General features: G+C 34.3%; 2 protein-coding genes and 1 long non-coding RNA gene across 12 annotated transcripts in view; 2 read left to right on the top strand and 1 right to left on the bottom strand.

The window, feature by feature from the left end:
• On the bottom strand, positions 1 to 9,973 carry LOC130055131 (uncharacterized). The gene is made up of 2 exons (XR_008803390.1): positions 8,771 to 9,973; positions 1 to 5,245 (listed from the first exon to the last, which is right to left on the bottom strand). It is a non-coding gene; the product is annotated as an uncharacterized LOC130055131 (long non-coding RNA).
• Positions 7,184 to 8,761, top strand: LOC125650713 (ATP-dependent DNA helicase RecQ-like). Its single transcript, XM_048879231.2, has 2 exons — positions 7,184 to 7,370; positions 7,965 to 8,761. Exons 1-2 carry the CDS (start codon positions 7,307 to 7,309, stop codon positions 8,432 to 8,434), a joined length of 534 nt encoding a protein of 177 aa, XP_048735188.2. The 5' UTR covers positions 7,184 to 7,306; the 3' UTR covers positions 8,435 to 8,761.
• Positions 9,974 to 10,056: 83 nt separating the features above from the next.
• Positions 10,057 to 20,253, top strand: part of LOC125650705 (ubiquitin carboxyl-terminal hydrolase 34-like) — a 67,588-nt gene continuing 57,391 nt past the window's right edge. For 6 of the 10 annotated variants that reach the window (XM_056166658.1, XM_056166659.1, XM_056166656.1 and 3 more), the window contains exons 1-10: positions 10,057 to 10,451; positions 10,616 to 10,703; positions 11,379 to 11,581; positions 14,513 to 14,694; positions 16,550 to 16,600; positions 17,101 to 17,250; positions 18,121 to 18,188; positions 18,673 to 18,865; positions 19,685 to 19,743; positions 20,050 to 20,140. In XM_056166658.1, the coding sequence (XP_056022633.1) occupies positions 10,409 to 10,451; positions 10,616 to 10,703; positions 11,379 to 11,581; positions 14,513 to 14,694; positions 16,550 to 16,600; positions 17,101 to 17,250; positions 18,121 to 18,188; positions 18,673 to 18,865; positions 19,685 to 19,743; positions 20,050 to 20,140 (1,128 nt within the window). In that variant the 5' untranslated portion in view covers positions 10,057 to 10,408. Of the gene's footprint in view, positions 10,452 to 10,615; positions 10,704 to 11,378; positions 11,582 to 14,512; positions 14,695 to 16,549; positions 16,601 to 17,100; positions 17,251 to 18,120; positions 18,189 to 18,259; positions 18,283 to 18,672; positions 18,866 to 19,399; positions 19,406 to 19,684; positions 19,744 to 20,049; positions 20,141 to 20,253 lie in introns of those variants that run through there. The other 4 variants (XM_056166661.1, XM_056166660.1, XM_056166663.1 and 1 more) reach the window with 3 other exon arrangements.

Raw genomic sequence — 20,253 nt, 5'->3', positions numbered from 1 at the left:
CCCCCCCCCCCCCCCCGTTCTCTTTCTCTCTGGATAGATAAAGTTATATACATCCCGGATTATTATTTTTATCTGGCGGGGGGGGGGGGGTATACAGATTTTTTTTATTTTCAATAAAGTTTTTTGTATCAATTAATGTAGGAAACATCGTACCTTCGTTTGTCCTGAAGCAGATCTTACAAGCCTGCGAAACATTCTAACTTTGCATAATATTTATACATATAAATGTAACCGATAGGTGAAACTATATATTTTAATTACAAGAATGCGTGCGGCAGAGTAAAATATCGATCTGGATGACCGTGAAAGTATTTTGAATACAAATAGCATTCAGGGATCGATCGCATGGAGTGGCTGCTGGCTGCTTTGGAGGGAGTAATCCACTAGTTATCATACGATAGCCCTAATTTATTTTCACTTGTAATGCACACAATTTTATCGACTGAGCACTCTGAAAAAAAAAGAATTATTGCTCGCATAATTTCATTTAGAACTCGGTATAAATTATTTGATATCTATATGAAACTAGATTTTTCCTTCTTATATTAGAAAGACATTCATTTCCCGCTTTTATACTCAATAAAATGTGCACAGTAATTCAATCTAATTAAAATTAGACCCTTTGATCCGCTCATCTACTATCGCTACACATAGTGATAGTAGATGAGCGGATCAAAGGATCTAATTTTAATTAGATTTACATTAATTAGATTTGATTTATTGGGCATACTCGAACCCCTGATACATCAGAGGTGGGATCTGGTGCCCCGGACACATCAGAGATGGGATTAGATGCCCCGGACACACCAGAGGTGGTATCAGGTGCCCAGGGCACATCAAAGGTGGGTTCAGGTGCCTAGGCGAGTTTACAAGCAGCCCCTTTTGACCGGTCACACCCGCCATGAGCCTTATATATAGATCAAGTAAACGGAGTAATCCGTAGTCAAAATCAATGTGTAAAGAACGGTCTAACAACGTCGCACATCAACAATTGATAGGTTATATAAAATGGATAATCCTCTGACATTAAATATTAATACTGCAGTCGAAAACTTGACGAGTGTGTATACCACATATCAAACAGTTTACTAAAAAAATTAATTGGATCCAGTGAATAAAATTGCTACACAAGATATATTTCTACCTTACACAATGTTTAAGGAAGTTAGTTCCTGAGCTTCTGGGCACAACTGCGTAGGATGCTACAACTAAATATTTAGTGGTCCAATATTGATCCCATTGGTGCAAACATACATTGCACATCTATTACTGAACCCTATCCAGTTGATTTTGTGCGTGTGTCTATTCAAATTTTGAAAGGGTTTGGCAGGGTCTATATTTTGTAAACAGAAGGATTGATAAAAAAAGTTCTAAATCTGTATGATTTTGCAGTATTTGTTTCATCCAAATTGTCTTATATTCTCGTGTATTTGAGTTTTATAATTTAGGATACAAGTAGTTGAGATTTGGAACTAGTTCAAATGTTTAATTTATTAATCTGGTTGATATATTTTCCCAAGCAGAACACCGATTCTTTAAAAAAAAGAAAAAAAGTCTGAATTAATTTACTCAAAATTTTGTATAAAAATTCAGTATTTTGGCCAATAATTGAAAAATTTGATTTATAACCCACAATGTTTTATTTGCATTTTGAATTTTAAGACAAGAATTTGAAAATTATATGAAATTACTTCTAAATAATAATGTCCTTTTAAGGTAACTCCATACTCACAGTTTTATCTTATACAAGTTTAAAAAAGTGTATTTATTTCCATTTATTATAGTTAAAACTAACGTATTATCAAATAAAATAATAATAGGTCCTCATAGTAGATGCGAGACATACATAAAAAGAATCATCTATCACCGTCAGAAAATAGCAATTTTCCCTAAACAGCGTTATCATTCTTTCATAAAAACTGGTTATGACAATATAATAGCATTCAGAACAATTTCATGTAACTGTTTCTTCACAAAAATATACAAAATGTTTGTAAAAATAAAGGAAATATATCGCATAATAGACTTAAAACAGAGTTATTGCCCTTGGATTCAATATTTTAAAACATATCAATGGTTATTCATCTATAACTTAGGCTTTTGAAATAGTTTATTTTTAACAGGATTTTTTACAATAAATATCGGAAAAGACTCCAACAAAATTATTGTTCCAATCAGGCATAAATCTAAATAAATCATTGATTTTGCACAATCTGATGACATCACAGGAGGGTGGAATTACTTTAAACTGAGGAATGGTCTGTATATCAAGTGCAAAAAGGTCATTATTTATTTCCATTACTCATACTATTTTTTTTAATCTGTATTGTTAATAGACATGATTATGTATCTATTTTATGGAATGATTGATTTCTGTTGCTTATGTTGTGTTGACACCGACAGACAAATCAATTTTGAAGGAATAAATCTTGAGTAAATTTTACGTGCAAAAAAGTCATGTTTAAAACACTGTACATAGCTTAGTTACAAACATTATGACATCAGTTCTAATTCTCTTTCAATGTAGAAATAAAAATCACTTTTACAAACTGGGGGTGCAAACCTTTTTGATAAATTACAGATTTTGGTAAAATGAAAAAAAAAGTTTAAAAAATCCATGACGCCACATGAGGATAGATTTGCCTTCAAATGAAATACTAACGTTATTGATTTACTTTAATCAAAGAAAAGCATGTTGAGGATTTAAATCAGTTTTCCAACGAGTATCTTATTTTCAATTTTTTTTTGCTTTTATCGCTACTCAGAGTTATCGTTCCTTACATTAGTTAAGGAACGATAACTTTGGGTAGAGATTAACTAGTCTGGTCCCCCTTCCCACAATTCCGTTCGCGCACTCTCTACATTGAGGTCAGGCACCGGTTGATTTGGTGTATGACATTGCGCAATTCTAAAATGGCGGACAAAGTAAGTTTTCATCTCTAGAAAGAATACATAAACCCTCTCATTTTACTTTAGAACAACTTATTTCACTATTTCGTTTTGTTGACTTAAGTTCTTTTCTTTTTATTTCCCGTTTCTTTTTACTTATTTAGACGAAAATAGCTTCGAAATCACCAGACTGAAAATTGTTTACATTTTGAACACGTGGAGGTAGTCAAAATTGACTTCCAATATTTACATTGTCTTGTACCGACATCGAAATTTTATTATCGCATCCCGTGTATATATGACTGATCTGTGTATTGGTATGCAATTTTGCATATGTCGCTCCCCATTTAATGTAACAGAACGACCAAAGTTTTCGATCGCGATTCCACGTGGTTTGACCCACTGTTGCACATACTTTACGTGAGGAAAGTGTTTATACTTAAACTATATCTTATTCTAGGCAGTGTCATCTCAACCAAATACAGTTAAAGGGTTTAGTTTTGCATTGTTTATCCCCGAACCCTCCCAATATTGCATCCATTTCTGTATTGTTTGCATGCTCAATGTTGGTGTGTATAGCCTGCATGGGGGAGGTTAAAATTATTTCCAACCCCCTGTTAATCTCATAATTGCATGTTACCAACACCCTACCCAGTATGTCAACTATAATGCATGTATCTAATATTTCTATTTCATGGAGACTTGTGGGTTCAAATCCCACCACTACTGATGTTTAAAGTAAGTCAAAAGTGGTGCTAATTTGGTAGGTCACCATGATCTAATACCTGTACTATCCTTGCATGCATGGTCATCTTTTTACCCAAGCTATCTTTTGATATGTACAGTTAATACATTCATTCATTTGCATGTTGTCCATTTTACAATTCTTCTACCATGATGATTGATCTAATACCTGTACTATCCAGCATATCTACTCTAATGCATGTATCTAATATTTCTATTTCATGGAGACTTGTGGGTTCAAATCCCACCACTACTGATGTTTAGTAAGTCAAAAGTAGTGCTAATTTGGTAGGTCACCATGATCTAATACCTGTACTATCCAGCATGTCTAATATTATAATGCATGTACAAATGTATCTAAAATGTCTTCTTCGTAGAGACTTGCTGCTTCCATAATTTTTGTCTTTTGCCAACCTATACTTACATGTATTAGTCTGTTTAGTTGCCTCTATCATTTGGGTACAAATAATTATTTAGTGTACATTCTGTTTATTGTATGAGTCAGAAATATTTTAAAAATTTTTTATCTCATAAATATGATTTATTTCTTTATTGTTCTCTACATCTTTCAAGTTTGATTTTTTTTTTATCATTCTTTACTTTTGAATCTTGGTTAAATTCATCTTTATCCGATTTACATTCAACTTTCCTATCCCTGCCAAAGGTGTCGTTAAAATTCATTTTCATCTCTATCTTTAGGCTGGTATTTGCAACATTGAGGAGAATATTAAATTCAAAAGAGGACTGCAGCTGTTGAATTTACATTGTGGTTCAGAAATAAACTTTCTGAAACCAAAGCAAGTTATAACAATCAAAAGTGCTCTAAAAAATGACTGTATATCAATATTGCCCACTGGCTATGGAAAGTCTTTAATATTTGAAATTCTTCCTTTTGTTGACTTTTCATTATATGATAGACAGTGTTTGGTTGTATTAGTATGTCCATTGAATGTCATCATAGAGCAGGAAATTGCAAAACTGGGTTCTAAATCAATAAGAGCATCAGATCTAGTAAATGATGACGAGAGTGACAATTTAACCAAGTTGAAGTCTATTTTGTATGTTGTTGGACATCCAGAGGATATCACTAAGCCAAGTATTCTAGAAAAGATGTCAACACTTCACAGACGAACATATATTGTAGTGGACGAAGCCCACCTGGTTCCACAGTGGGGGGAGGAATTTAGACCCATGTTTAAAAATATTTGCAACGCAAGATCCATAGACTCAAACCTCATCTCTGTCCTAGCATTAACAGCCACTGCTTCTGTAAAACTTCAAAAAACAATTGCTTCACAGCTTACTATGAGAAAGCCTGTATTTCTTAGATCATTACCTATTCTTAATGGCAACATAAAGATAATTATTCGAGAACGCCCTCCATCAACTGGGGGCAATAACAAAGTAGAGTTTGCATATGACTACATTTACAAACCGGTTTTTCTTGATCTTCTAATGAATGCAGATTCTTTCCCTCTTACAATAATATATTCCAAGTTAAAATGGTGTGCCTACAGTTATGACCTTGCAAAACGCATATTGAAAGATGACATGTATCTGGGTACTCCTTGTCCAGAAAACAGCCGTGTTGTACAGTACCACTCAACACAACCTGAAAATGTATGTTCTACTTGATGTTTTAAAAATTCAGTATCAATTAATGCTTTGTTTATATCTGTAACATAATGTAAAAGAAAAACCAAATTTCTATATCATCCAGTAATTCTTGTGTTTAGAGGTAGACTATAGAATATATTAATACTGTAGTCGCATCTGTAACCTTAGTGACACTTTACTGTCTCAATTTTTAGTCTCACTACCAGGAACTTTCACTGTACATGTACCTGGATATTTTAATGCGAGTTTGAATCACGCTACTGACTCTAAGGCCAAAATAAAAATAGTTTGTTTCCCCTCGCCCGACCGAGTCTGAAAATTCACACCGACCCATAAGTTTTTATTACGCCATTCTGGTGAAGTTTTTTTTTTTAATTTTAAGAAAATTTCAAGGTCGTTTCTGGTGCAGATCAGTATTTTATAATGACAAAAATTTTCTATATCTTCTTTGGTTTCGATCCAAAATTAAAAAATAATAATACGAATACAGGAGGTGTTCTGGTCCGAAATCTAGAAATTTCGCCGCCTCCAGCTGGAGGCGGCATTCTCTGGCTGATTTCAAATACTTACAAGCCGAATTCAATTTTAAGCTCATAACTAATCAATAAAACGATTCTTCTTGTACTTACTAATATCAATTTTATGGGTTCTTTCATCACATAAACAGTCTCTTGAAAACATTTTATCAAACTGTCGAGCTTTGTTTTGAGTCACAAGACTCGTTTGCTCAAATGGCAGTGAAAATTCGGTTGACTACAACTGTTGGTTTCTGTTTAATATCGAATTTTGGATTGATATTTTCTTTTAATCGATATTAATAAGTACAAGAATCATGATTGTTTTATTGATTAGTTACAAGTGAGTTTAACATTGAATTCGACTCGCAATTCGGACTAGTGATCTGCAAGATCGAGATGGAGAAATGTTGTCTATACGAGGAGCGAGGAAACAAGAGAATTCGGGGCATCCAGTGTGCAAGTTGTGTTCTTCAGTAGGGGAAAGTGTTGATATTTCGGACGGATGCGATATTTTTGACAGTCAATCAGAAGCATTCTCAATTTAACTTATTTCTGAACTAATGCTATATTTACAAACTGGAAAACACCTAATTATATGCACATGTGTAACTCAGCTCTGATTGGTTGATGTCAGCATCCATTTTGTTTGATCGGCAAAATCAAGTCCCGTTGAAACGTTTTCTGGTAAACTAGATCTACCGATATCATTTAAAAATATAATCAAAATCACTATCATATACAAATTAAGATAATGTGCAAAAAACAAAAGCATAAAATGTCAGTGAACCATAAATAAAAGACAGCAACCGAGTTTACCAATTTTATAACACCATGTGTCCAAAACTAACACCATTGTCCATAGTTGCAACATTCTCCCTAACTTTATTTAAGTGTTAGTATGTGGCATAAATAGCAGAGAAAATTCTGATGAAACCCAATGTTCGTCGAATCAACCAATATGTATACATGTAGTCCAATGCCTAAGTTTAGTGGTTAGATAATGAGCATTTCCAAAATACATGAAGTACTGTCCGAAATATCGACACCTTCCCTAATTGCAAAACGTGGCAATCAAAGCAGAATTTACGCGAGAACTGACTATACGAGTTTGATGAGGAAACATGGATGATGTGCTTCACGACGTTTGGTATCGGGCATTGTTAATGGTTATGGGAATTTCATAATAAATAAAATTCTGCTAGCTAAAAAACAAAAAACTTTTTACCTACCTACCGACCTTCCTCTGAAATTTAGGGTCAGGAGAGGGGAAACAAACATATTTTTAAATGTGGCCTAAAACATTACTTTTTGCAAAATAAAATTTAGTTCAATATTACAAACTTATACCCTCTTTTCCATTATTTTTGTGCCTTGTTTGTTTAAAAAATAAAAAGTCTACCTCTATATACATAACTTATAACGAACATAGTAGTGGTATTTAATTATGATCAATACTTATTAAGGTAAATTCACAAATCATTGAGGAGTTAAAGAACAATGACAGAGTGAAAGTTGTCTTGGCCACCATTGCGCTTGGAATGGGAGCTGACCTGCAAAATGTGAAACGCATTATTCATGCTGGACCGCCAACCAGTCCAGAAGGTAAACTATTTACTCAAAAATCTCAAACAAACAATTTGTGATACATACAATTCTTCTAAAAGGAACACTTGTACCCTTCTTGACATTCATTTTTTCAGCTGAACATGCAATAATTTTACCCAGATGTGTATTTATGATCCCTTTAGCATCTGCTGGTTGACAGACCAAATGTTGTCTAATCAATATCTCTAGATAGCTTGAGAGACATTAAACTTGTTACACTGGTATATCCTAAAAAGTAGATGACCCCTATTGATATTGAGGTCACAAGGTCAAAGTACTCCTGACATAAGAAATATTGTCTGCTTAATATCTTATGAATCCTTATTGTGACATACATGATTCAACTTGGTACACTGGTACCTCCTAAAAATTAGATGACCCTTGTTGTTTTTCAGATCACAATATTGAAGGTCATCAATCAAATTACTGGTAGACTTTTAAATTTAAAGTTGATAATTTTCAATATTGCTACATGGGAGGGAGAGCATACATGTTTCTAAAACATATCTTGTTTTTCAATATGTTCTTTTGAATAATGACAAATTTAGAAAGAATAAGTTTATTTCATTGATCACCTTTATTTTTGTACAGTGTATGTACAAGAGGTTGGACGTGCTGGAAGAGATGGCCAAGCAGCAGAAGCTGTTTTATACTTCAATAACTCTGATCTTGCAGAGAAACCTGTCGAAAACAGCATGATCGAGTTTGTTCGGTTAAAGTCATGCAGGAGACAGTACCTATCTACATACTTTGATGCACCCATTGAAAGTGTCAATAACTGTTGTGATGTGTGTAGCAATGACAGATCAAATATCCGTGGTTTTAAGGTTCCCTCACTGGAACAAAGACATCATGTGAGACTCTCTCTTCAAACATATGTAAATGCTGACTCTTCAGGAGAGTTAGCATTTCTTTTGTCTGAGGAAAAGCTTCAGACAATTGTTCATTGTTTTGAGTACATCAGAGATGAGACATCTCTTTCATCATTGTTAAATGCAAATGTACCCGAGGCGGTTTCTAATTCTCTTTTTTCTATCTTATCATTGTTTCAAAATTCTTAAACTTATTCTGTTCGACATTGATGGATTGATATATTGTGACTTTTAATACCAATGTCAGTTCTACTTTTTTGTAATTCCACGGACTTAATAATAATTTCAGGTTTTGATAATACATGTATACTTACTTAATAGTGCACTTGCAACATCAGTCTCATCAACTGATTAGCAAATTCCGGAATTCATGCATTTTAAAAAGTTTCAATATGCGTAAATTTTGCTTTCATCACAAGTACTTGATTGGTGTACAATAAGCAGTGTGAAAGGTGCTAAAATATGATTACTGCTAAATAAAATATGATTACAATTTGAATGTGCAATTGTCAAGAAAGTACTTACTAAGTAGCCTACTTCCCAGAGTCATAGTCCAGGATGCTCTGATGATGTTGCACCCAAGCCTTGTATTTTTCAGCATCAACAGAAAAGAGAAGAGGACTAGTTAGTCCTTTGAAAAATTCAAAAGATCTTCCAGGTGTATGTTTAAATGGATGAACTTCACAAATATCTTGCATCATTTTCAATTCATCATCTTTGGCACTTTTCAATTTGTGTCGATGAGAACGTAAAATGACACTTGTGTCCGTGTCATATTGATGAGAGATGGCATCCATTCCAGCTAATGCTTTTGACCTTTTCATGATGATTTCGGGTGTTTTGTTGGAGCCCAGGCTTTTAAGCATAGATTTGGTCTTTTGGACCATATGCTCCATATGTAGGTCTGCAGGGATGGATGAGTCTAGTCTCCCCTTAGCTGCAATAATGTAGCCCTCTCTGATTTTTTTTTTTTTTTTTTTTTTTTTTTTAGGGAGAGGGCTACAACTCCTTAGGATCTCCGTAATGGTGCAAATGCGGGAGTGATTCACTCCCGCAACATTTGCGCTCATTCTAAACATTTCCTGACTTTCTTTACGTAAATAAAATGATATTCTATGTTTCTTAGTCAATATATAAATTTACAACCTACAACTTTAGATTTGTGAGGCTCTATTCTACCGTTTTCAACAATTTCGATAAATCCCAGTTTCTCGATTCATATTTGTGCGCCATGTTTGATGTACTGAAGTTTCAACTTCCGGTTGTCAAGTCATTTGCATATGCCATATAAGGTGGTATTTACATCAATGGACAAGTATGGAGGCGAAAGCTATTTCGTCGGTATTGAGAAGGTTTGAATTTAATATCAAGTTAAAAACCGAACAGCAGAGTGTAAATTCTTTCTGCAACAATATGATTTTCCTTCCTTTGTCGAAGTGGCTCGAATAACTACATTTTCGCGCTGATTGTCAATGTTTAGGCTTTTCATTAGATCCACCTACGAGATCTCGCGATAACAAGCATGGCGGAGCAGACGAAGAATTTTGCATGCTGTACATTATATTTAATGAAAAACACCTTTATTAGACATGCCCGAGCACAAAGTTGGTACTCCTTTTGGTATAAACAACATTTGGGACTAATACACAGAGTTTATTATCGGTTATTCATAAAATTATTTTGCACCATTACGGAGATCCTATGGAATTGTAGCCCTATCCCGAAAACGTCAGAATAAAAAAAAAATTGGATTGGGCTACATTATTGCAGCTAGTCTCCCCTGTGTATTCACAAACAATGTAGAGAGTGCGCGAACGGAATTGTGGGAAGGGGGACCAGACTAGAGATTAACGGAATATTTGTACTCTATTTGTATTATAATCTTTTACTGGCTATTATGAGATAGAATTATTCATGAAATATACATGAAATGTGCTTATAAGAATTCAATTGACAAGGATCTAAGATTTTAATATATTTATTATGACGGAAAATGACGGAAATTACCGAAGTAGGACAGTAAAAACAATATGGCGGGATGCGTTGAACCAAATTGAACGAAGGTTTTTTGCTATCGATTTTTGTGTGTAATAATGCTTTGAAAATGACATGACATATATGTAGTACTAAACCTGTGGTAATATTCATCCAACTGCAAAAACCATGTGTGACCATTGTGCGGAAGTTCTTCAGCTTATCGACACTTGTAAGTTTGCATCCTTCGAACTCGTTCGCGTTCTTTCATTGTTCAAGAAATATTTTCAGAATGCTTTTTTGAATGATTTTTCTTCGATGCATTAGTATGTATGAAGTAAGACGATTTTTTAACAGGTTTTGCTGAATCTCTAACCTTTCTTGTTTTAATTACAGATGAAGAACGATGCCATGTAGGGGGGTTCCATATGAACAAGAGAGAGGTCCTTTCCTTTGTCAGCTATGCAAACACATGGCCCCAAAGGTGTGTACTTCATATTTTGGGAATAATTCAGTTTTGTAAACATATGTATTCTTTTCAGACTTAAGAAATGACATGTTTGGGAAACTTTTTTCCTCTTCTTAAATTAGAAATTTAATGAATTATAACAGTAACCCAGGTTCGTCAGCCGTCTTTGGACATTGTTCAAAAATTGTCATTTTAGAAATGTTCTATGTATAGGGCATGGGGAGTCACTTATAGGGCATATAAACATACAAACATAATGTGTGATAGAAGCATTTCATGACATTTTGTTGGGGGGGGGGGGGGGGGGTTCCACTAAGTAACTGGAAAATGTAAAGACAGTAAGTATTGAGAGTTGCATCTAAATGAGAATATTAGGAGTTTTAGGTCTTTAATGCTGCTTTAACACTGTCAAACAGAGTTTCATCAGTGACACCTGAGTTGGACTTGGTAAAGGTTGAGGTTATGATGGAGGATAGTCATTCCAGATATTTATTTTACTTGTAGCCAGAATTTTTAGTAGTAACGTAAATGATGATATGTGAGTGGCTCTTTCTGGTTGACATAGTCCAAAATTATACCATTACTTCGCTGAAACATCTAAAATAGAAGAAAATGTATAAACCTACTGAACTTGTTACTTAACTGAATGTAAAAATTATATTATATACAATATTTTTGTGACTCTTGCAGACAGTGCATGTGCTGTTTCAAGAACTTGAAGAACTTTGAGAAACTGAACAACATGGTTCAAGTGATATGTAGTGTAGCTATCAGAGTTATTCAAACCATGCCCGAGGACTTTGACAAAGAACAACAAAAGGAAAAGGAGATTAAAAGTGGGAAGAAAAAAGAGAAGAGTCCCGAGGTGAAAGAGGGGGAAGTAACTGTGCTAGGTATGTGTATGTTATGTGTTGCATCTTCATGCAGAGCCTTGGAACTGTTTCAGTTTCATTGGAACATATCTGATAGTGGTTCCTAAAATCTGCTTTCTCATTGGAGTATTTTGTTTTCTTGAGTTATTAACAATTTAAATAAACTTAATGATAATCTTCATTTTGAAAGTCGGACACACAACGGTGAACACTAGCTATATACTAGCTATTTACTAAGTTGCACTGATGTTGGTGCTATGGGGTCATTTTTCATAATCGTTTTTCATTTGTAATTTTTTTTTTTTACCCAACCTTGCTTTGTAATTAAACTAGAACAACACCCCTTCTACAGTTTGCTATCCTAAAATGTTGGTGTCTCTTATTTTTTATGGAAATTACTTTTGCTTATGGCTTTTTAATTAGCACTTTGTTTTCAGATACATATTTCTGCTGCTTTACGTTTACAGTTTATTTCTAGAGGTCACAGATTTGTATTATTTGAGGTTGTTTTATCCAATGTACAGTACTGTATCTTAAAATAATGGTACTATTGCATAGTGTACAGGGTTATTTGTAAATTGTATTTAGAAGGCAGTCATGGACAATATTAAACTTGTGTTGACTTCCTTATTGTTAACTGTATGTATCGTCTCACTATATATTGTGATTTTTTTTTTTATCACATGAATTGAAAACATGGATAATGATGCGTACTCGTACAAACTAATATTAAGCACCTTTTTTGTGTTTAGTTATTCTTCTAGTTATGATTTACATATAGCTGAACTTTCAGTTTGTTGGAGTTTTTATTTCTTTAAGACCATGAACATTGCAGAAATATGTACCCTAGTTGTCTCTAGAATTTTTTCAAATTAAGTCCAGTCATGGACTCTGGTTTATGAGCAGCTTTAATCTCCTAGAAAATTTTAGGAGTGCTTTTTTGGACAAAGTTAACATTTAAATTCTAAATACTCCAGTCAATGCATAATTTTGATCACTTGGTACATATTCAATTAAATGCAATCATTTGCTACCTGGCTTAAGAAATAACCACATTTATTGATAATGGTCCATGCAGTCATATATATACTTGACCACATAGACAATTTCTAAAAATAACCTCCCTGACTAGTATCATCACAACTAACAAACCTGAAAATGACAACATTTTAATTATCATAGTTAAAGCATGCTTGGAATTTGTAATTATTGTGAAAGAAAGATACATATTTGTTTTGATGGTAATCTGTTAATCATAAGAATCATCACAAATGATGGTATCAGCCTTTGATTCTGACAAAAATGGCTTCTGGAAAATGTATATTTGTATTTAACACAGATTCGATTTTTGAAAGAAAGGGAGGGGGACACATGGCTCGTTTTAGTGAATTGATCAATGAGTGCACAGGATAGCCTTAATCACACCTGATGACGAACACAAACCAATCAATGTGTCAGACTAAAACACTGAACTCTGTAGGATTGTGACAATGTGTCAGACTAAAACACTGAACTCTGTAGCATTGTGACAATGTGTCAGACTAAAACACTGAACTCTGTAGCATTGTAACAATGTGTCAGACTAAAACACTGAACTCTGTAGCATTGTGACAATGTGTCAGACTAAAACACTGAACTCTGTAGCATTGTGACAATGTGTCAGACTAAAACACTGAACTCTGTAGCATTGTAACAATGTGTCAGACTAAAACACTGAACTCTGTAGCATTGTGACAATGTGTCAGACTAAAACACTGAACTCTGTAGCATTGTAACATTATGTCAGACTAAAACACTGAACTCTGTAGCATTGTAACAATGTGTCAGACTAAAACACTGAACTCTGTAGCATTGTGACAATGTGTCAGACTAAAACACTGAACTCTGTAGCATTGCAACAATGTGTCAGACTAAAACACTGAACTCTGTAGCATTGTGACAATGTGTCAGACTAAAACACTGAACTCTGTAGCATTGTAACATTATGTCAGACTAAAACACTGAACTCTGTAGCATTGTAACAATGTGTCAGACTAAAACACTGAACTCTGTAGCATTGTGACAATGTGTCAGACTAAAACACTGAACTCTGTAGCATTGTAACAATGTGTCAGACTAAAACACTGAACTCTGTAGCATTGTGACAATGTGTCAGACTAAAACACTGAACTCTGTAGCATTGTAACATTATGTCAGACTAAAACACTGAACTCTGTAGCATTGTAACAATGTGTCAGACTAAAACACTGAACTCTGTAGCATTGTAACAATGTGTCAGACTAAAACACTGAACTCTGTAGCATTGTAACAATGTGTCAGACTAAAACACTGAACTCTGTAGCATTGTAACAATGTGTCAGACTAAAACACTGAACTCTGTAGCATTGTAACAATGTGTCAGACTAAAACACTGAACTCTGTAGCATTGTGACAATGTGTCAGACTAAAACACTGAACTCTGTAGCATTGTAACAATGTGTCAGACTAAAACACTGAACTCTGTAGCATTGTAACAATGTGTCAGACTAAAACACTGAACTCTGTAGCATTGTGACAATGTGTCAGACTAAAACACTGAACTCTGTAGCATTGTAACATTATGTCAGACTGAGACACTGAACTCTGTAGCATTGTAACATTGTGTCAGACTGAGACACTGAACTCTGTAGCATTGTAACAATGTGTCAGACTAAAACACTGAACTCTGTAGCATTGTAACAATATGTCAGACTGAGACACTGAACTTTATAGCATTGTAACAATGTGTCAGACTAAGAATACACGGGCCTCAGAATTAAATTTAACAGTGGATTTAGGTTTGATTTTTACTCAAGTCTGGGACACATCTGAGAACTCATCATTTATAAAAACAGCCTTACATCCCAAATGAATTTTTCTTGTCCAGGACAACTGTATTCAAAAAATATTTTTATTTAATCTTTCATTTTCTAGCTGTAGATGAGGGTAAAGCAGGCGAGACAGAGGTTGCCATGGATACTGACGATGACTCTGAGGATCCAGAGAGATGGACAATGGAAGAAAAGGAAAAACTACTTCATTTTGTCACCAAAATCTTTCTCCTAAACTTCCCTTCCTACATGGCATACAAACACATGTACCACTCATCCCTCGAGGTCAGTAATAGAGCGTTGGTAATTATGTAGTATCAGATTAAAAGTTTTGTATATTTTGTTTTAGCTGTTATTTTATTTCATGAGGAGACAAGATGTTTTAAAATAAATGACAGTTATGCTAAAGTGACATGTTAGCATCTCTGAAGTAGGTATGGGCTCTTCATTATTGTAGACATACTTTTGTCTAGGGGATCATATTTCTGCAGATTTATGTTTTCAGTCTGTCTTTTGGTTAGGGCTATTCCAGAAATAAATACACGGGGGGGTCGGGAGGCACCTTTTGTATATACCAAGCACCCATAAAAAAAAATAAAAAAATTACCCCATGACCCATCAAATTGATAAACTCATTTTACAATGACCCATCTAATTAAAAAAAAAACTAAACAGACCCACCACAAAAATATTTTTAAAAATGAAAACGGTACAAATCTCGCGAGGTTTTCGGGACAAACATTCTAGTCAATGACGCGGTAATGCCTGTGCGACATTGTATCACAGTAGTTCTGAAGAAACGATGTCACATCAACAATCAAAGGCATCTATGGCGGGAATGTTGGAAAGATTGGGAGTCCAAACGATGCTATTATCATGAAATGGGTATGGATATGTTTTTCCACGAGTCGTTCGTCTTCTAATGGAGCCCGCGCCTAGAGGCCTCTATATCACCATCACACTGACTGATAAATATAACGCATCAGTACCCTCGTATAAATCAACTAAGGTTTGCCTATTTTTATTAGAAAACGGAATACCTATTGGTTTCAAAATATTCCCAAAATCGATGCACTGTAAACTGTAATAATCTACAGAACAGAGTTCGCCGCCATTACGTCCAAAGGGACCCTACTAAACACACCTCTAATTTGAAGAGTGCCGTAATGGAAAGTTATGCGCTGCAAAGAGCGACAACTCGAATAGTTCTATGTTACTTCCGATTTCGAAAGCGCATTTTGAATTTTCCCTCCGACGTTTTGTAACCAACACGACAAGAGCGACAATAAAAATATTCCGAAAACTCAACACCCACGTGGCACAAAATAAAACAATAGAAACTACCCACTACCCATAATAAATATTTTTTTAACAGTCCAACCACGGACCAAATAAAATATGAAAAAATACGACCACCCACACAAAAAAATATCATTTGCCGCCCGACCCCCTCATCTGATCATTTCTGGAACAGCCCTTAATAATTTCCCCGCTTTTATATGTGGTGAAAATAATCAGTTTTGACTGTTTCATCCTATGTACCTTAATATTTATAATGCAGGGTTCGAAATTAACTTTCACAAGCACTGGTCTGTACAGACTAGTGACTATTAATGTTCCCTAGCAATAGTCTGTCCACTATATCATATGCATGATAACAAATTCATTTTTATTCAATGGTATTTAACCAAACTGAAGAATTCACAGTTGCAAACAATTCAGTTTCTGACACTACATTAGAAAAAGACAACCATATTTTATTTTGTTTTCTTTAGAAGCATACAATAACCTTGACGAGACTTGCATTTAATAAATACCTCCACATGTTTGGAAGGTCAGCATGTCATTGTCATGCAAATGCTTAACCATGTAGGTATTCGACCATAAGTTCAAACATCTAAGAGATTTGGACAAATTTGCTAAAATCTTAACCAGTTCAAGATTGATATGTGAATATTTGCTAGTCTGTGTGGACTAGCGCCGTAGAGAAGAGAATCTACTAGTTTAAGAGGTTTTTTACTAGTCTCGGACTTACGAACATGAGATAATTTTGAACCCTGTAATTGCACAGTGTACAGGATTATTTTGTGAATTGTATTTAGAAGGTAATTATAAGTTATATTAAGTGTTTCCATTCCAGGAGCTATCTCAACAAGAAACGAGTGCATTGAACAACTATTGTGAAGTGTCGGTATGTTAGAAATACAACTGTTGTAAAGTGTCACAGTGTTAGAATTACATGTACACTCTGGTTGTAATTTTCAGGTCTGAACAATGTTTTTGGATAAAAGCTAACAAAATATGACAGACATGAAAGTACATGTATCTTTGATGTATGAACTTGGTGAAACAAGAAGACAATATACATGTATACATGATAGAACAATAAAGATTCTCTGCGACCTTTCTGATGTCATTCTCTTATTTTATTTAACAATGCAAACTCACTATTTACAATAAAACACATACATGTAGCAAAGTGCTTAGAGCATCCTAATTGTAACAGGCATAATTTGTTACATTATATAAGTTATTCTTATTTTTATCAGTTTGGAGAAGGAAATCACTTTATCAACTGGAAATTCATTATAAACATGTTCACTATAACTGTGTTTTGTTTTGCCCATATTAAGGCCTCTTTTTTAGTGCTACAGTGTACATCTTTTTATGATTTTTTCCTTCTTTTCACAGGACCCTGAAGTACCTTTGTTTCTGCTTAGGAATGTGTGCTTTTTCTGTGACAGCAATGGGATTGGAGCCTTAAAACAATGCTTTGAGAAGGCCACCCCAGACTCCCTGCCCTTCACGTTTGCCCACATTCTCATCACACTTATTGCAAATGTAGGTATATTTAGCAGCTGTATAAAAAGTTTAGAAATATTCATTAAAACTGAAGATCATAATTTTAGACAACTGAATTCAAATGATGACTAGCTATACATTAAGCAGTCATAGATTACTTGTGTTGAAGTCAGTAATTATGCACTAAATAGTACTTTTACTTGTATGTTGCTGAGGAAAGGAACAGTACAGTAAACAGTATTAATATGAAAGTATTAGTGTGGGAGAGTTTTCCTGGAAAAGTTTCTGTTCGTTTGTAATCGTTACTGCAGTTCATTACCCAGTGACGTACACCTATTTGTTGATACAGTGACGTACACCTATTTGTTGATACAGTGACGTACACATATTTGTTGATACAGTGACATACACATATTTACTGATACAGTGATGTACACATATTTACTGATACAGTGACGTACACATATTTACTGATAGTGACATACACATATTTACTGATACAGTGACGTACACATATTTACTGATACAGTGACGTACACATATTTACTGATACAGTGACGTACACATATTTACTGATACAGTGACGTACACATATTTACTGACACAGTGACGTACACATATTTACTGACACAGTGACGTACACATATTTACTGACACAGTGACGTACACATATTTACTGACACAGTGACGTACACATATTTACTGACACAGTGACGTACACATATTTACTGACACAGTGACGTACACATATTTACTGATAGTGACGTACACATATTTACTGATACAGTGACGTACACATATTTACTGATACAGTGACGTACACATATTTACTGATACAGTGACGTACACATATTTACTGATACAGTGACGTACACATATTTACTGATACAGTGATGTTTTATCTTTCAGTTGCGGCTTTGGATGAACATCCCTACAGTGATGCAATACATTGTCCCTCTGAGAACTGTAGTCATAAGGTTTGTAATCTACAATATATTGTCCTTCTGTGAACTGTAGTAATAAGGTTTGTAATCTACAATATATTGTCCCTCTGAGAACTGTAGTCATAAGGTTTGTAATCTACAATACATTGTCCTTCTGTGAACTGTTGTAATAAGGTTTGATAAATGATGAACACATAAATCGTATAGAGTGATTCTTTGTATTATTCTAAATGATATACACATGCATTTAAAAATAATGATAATAATAAATAAAAAGTGAGTATTAGACACAGTTTAGAATTGATATCAGGTTGTTATTTAATATTTTGTATTAGACACAGTTTAGAATTGATATCAGGTTGTTATTTAATATTTTGAATGTGTTGTCACTATAAATCTCTATCATGCTTTTGTTATTTTATGATCATTATAAACCATTTTTAATTTAAGTCAAAGCCCAGATATGAAGATTTTTAAGAAATGAGATCAAATGGTCAGTATTGCCATGATTTTGTAGGTACATGTGCAAATTGTCTGATAAAGACCTCAGAATGGCTGGGAACCGGAATATGACAGAGCTGATGTGGGCTGCTGTGAAGGAACCACTGGAAACTCACTTCCAGTTTGACAAGGAGGGTCTAGATCTGGCCTTCAAATACTTCACCTGTTCCACCCTGACCATAAGGCTGGCAGGAATAGCCCAAATCAATGTATGACATGGCTTATTATCGTAAAAGAATAAAGCCCAAATCAATGTAGGACGTGGCTTATTATCGTAAAAGAATAAAGCCCAAATCAGTGTAGGACGTGGCTTATTATCGTAAAAGAATAAAGCCCAAATCAATGTAGGACGTGGCTTATTATCGTAAAAGAATAAAGCCCAAATCAATGTAGGACGTGGCTTATTATCGTAAAAGAATAAAGCCCAAATCAATGTAGGACGTGGCTTATTATCGTAAAAGAATAAAGCCCAAATCAATGTAGGACGTGGCTTATTATCGTAAAAGAATAAAGCCCAAATCAATGTAGGACGTGGCTTATTATCGTAAAAGAATAAAGCCCAAATCAATGTAGGACGTGGCTTATTATCGTAAAAGAATAAAACCCAAATCAATGTAGGACATGGCTTATTATCGTAAAAGAATAAAGCCCAAATCAATGTAGGACATGGCTTATTATCGTAAAAGAATAAAGCCCAAATCAATGTAGGACATGGCTTATTATCGTAAAAGAATAAAGCCCAAATCAATGTAGGACATGGCTTATTATCGTAAAAGAAAAAGAGATAGTATAACAACAGAAAATTTTTGTTGGTGAATTTATTGACCTCGTCGTTTTCAACCGTCAGGTCTTGACCTATTGTACACAGGCACTACATGTATATACAAAAAAACTATTGTCCTTTCTTAAATTTTTTCAAAACTTCTCTACTTGTCTTTGATACTCGGAAAGTGTCGCAGGTTTAATAAAAAAAAAATATAACATTATATAAGATCACTAACTAGAAAAATGTTTTGCTCTTTTTTCAGAATCAAATTAACCTGTACAATGAAAGTTGTAACAATGAAACCCTGATGGACACTGAAAGGTTTGTTCTTGTCCAGTTTGGATTTGAGAATTATGTGTAGATTCAAACATCCTGTACTAGACTTCTCGACATTGTCATTCTTGGCTTTCGTTGATGTTTTCTGCAGCTGTATTGTAAATCCCCACCCCCTTAAAAAATTATATATAAGAAGAACTTTTTTTTTTATGTTATGTGCATTATCTAAGATAAAAGAACATTCCATGGCATTGAATTGAACCCCACCCCCCTTTTACAAATACTGTACATAATATGTATTGCAGATTTTTAACATTATTTGTTGATGAAATGTTTGGACTTTTATTGTAGCTATGTGGAGAGGGTGGGACACCAGTTGTCACAATGGCTATTGGACAATAAAATCATTGAACACATCTTTGGTCCAAATCTTCACATTGAGGTACACATGCTTTAAGAATAATGTCATCAAGATTGAGTATCAAACATTTTGTAAACTGCATGTTAACAAATGATAACGAAAACCGTTCCTCACAAGATAATATTGTACAGTTA

The sequence above is a fragment of the Ostrea edulis genome, chromosome 5 (genome assembly GCF_947568905.1).
Source record: "Ostrea edulis chromosome 5, xbOstEdul1.1, whole genome shotgun sequence".
Classification (NCBI taxonomy): Eukaryota; Metazoa; Mollusca; class Bivalvia; order Ostreida; family Ostreidae; genus Ostrea; species Ostrea edulis.
Note: the sequence above shows the minus strand (reverse complement) of the source record. Positions and strands in the feature narration are given on the sequence as shown.

What these genes read in the sequence shown, in the direction of transcription:
- LOC125650713 (XM_048879231.2), top strand. Translation starts at nt 7,307, where the DNA reads ATGGGAGCTGACCTGCAAAATGTGAAACGCATTATTCATGCTGGACCG. An exon ending in ACCGCCAACCAGTCCAGAAG is followed by an intron (nt 7,371 to 7,964) that starts GTAAACTATTTA and finishes ATTTTTGTACAG; the next exon opens with TGTATGTACAAGAGGTTGGA.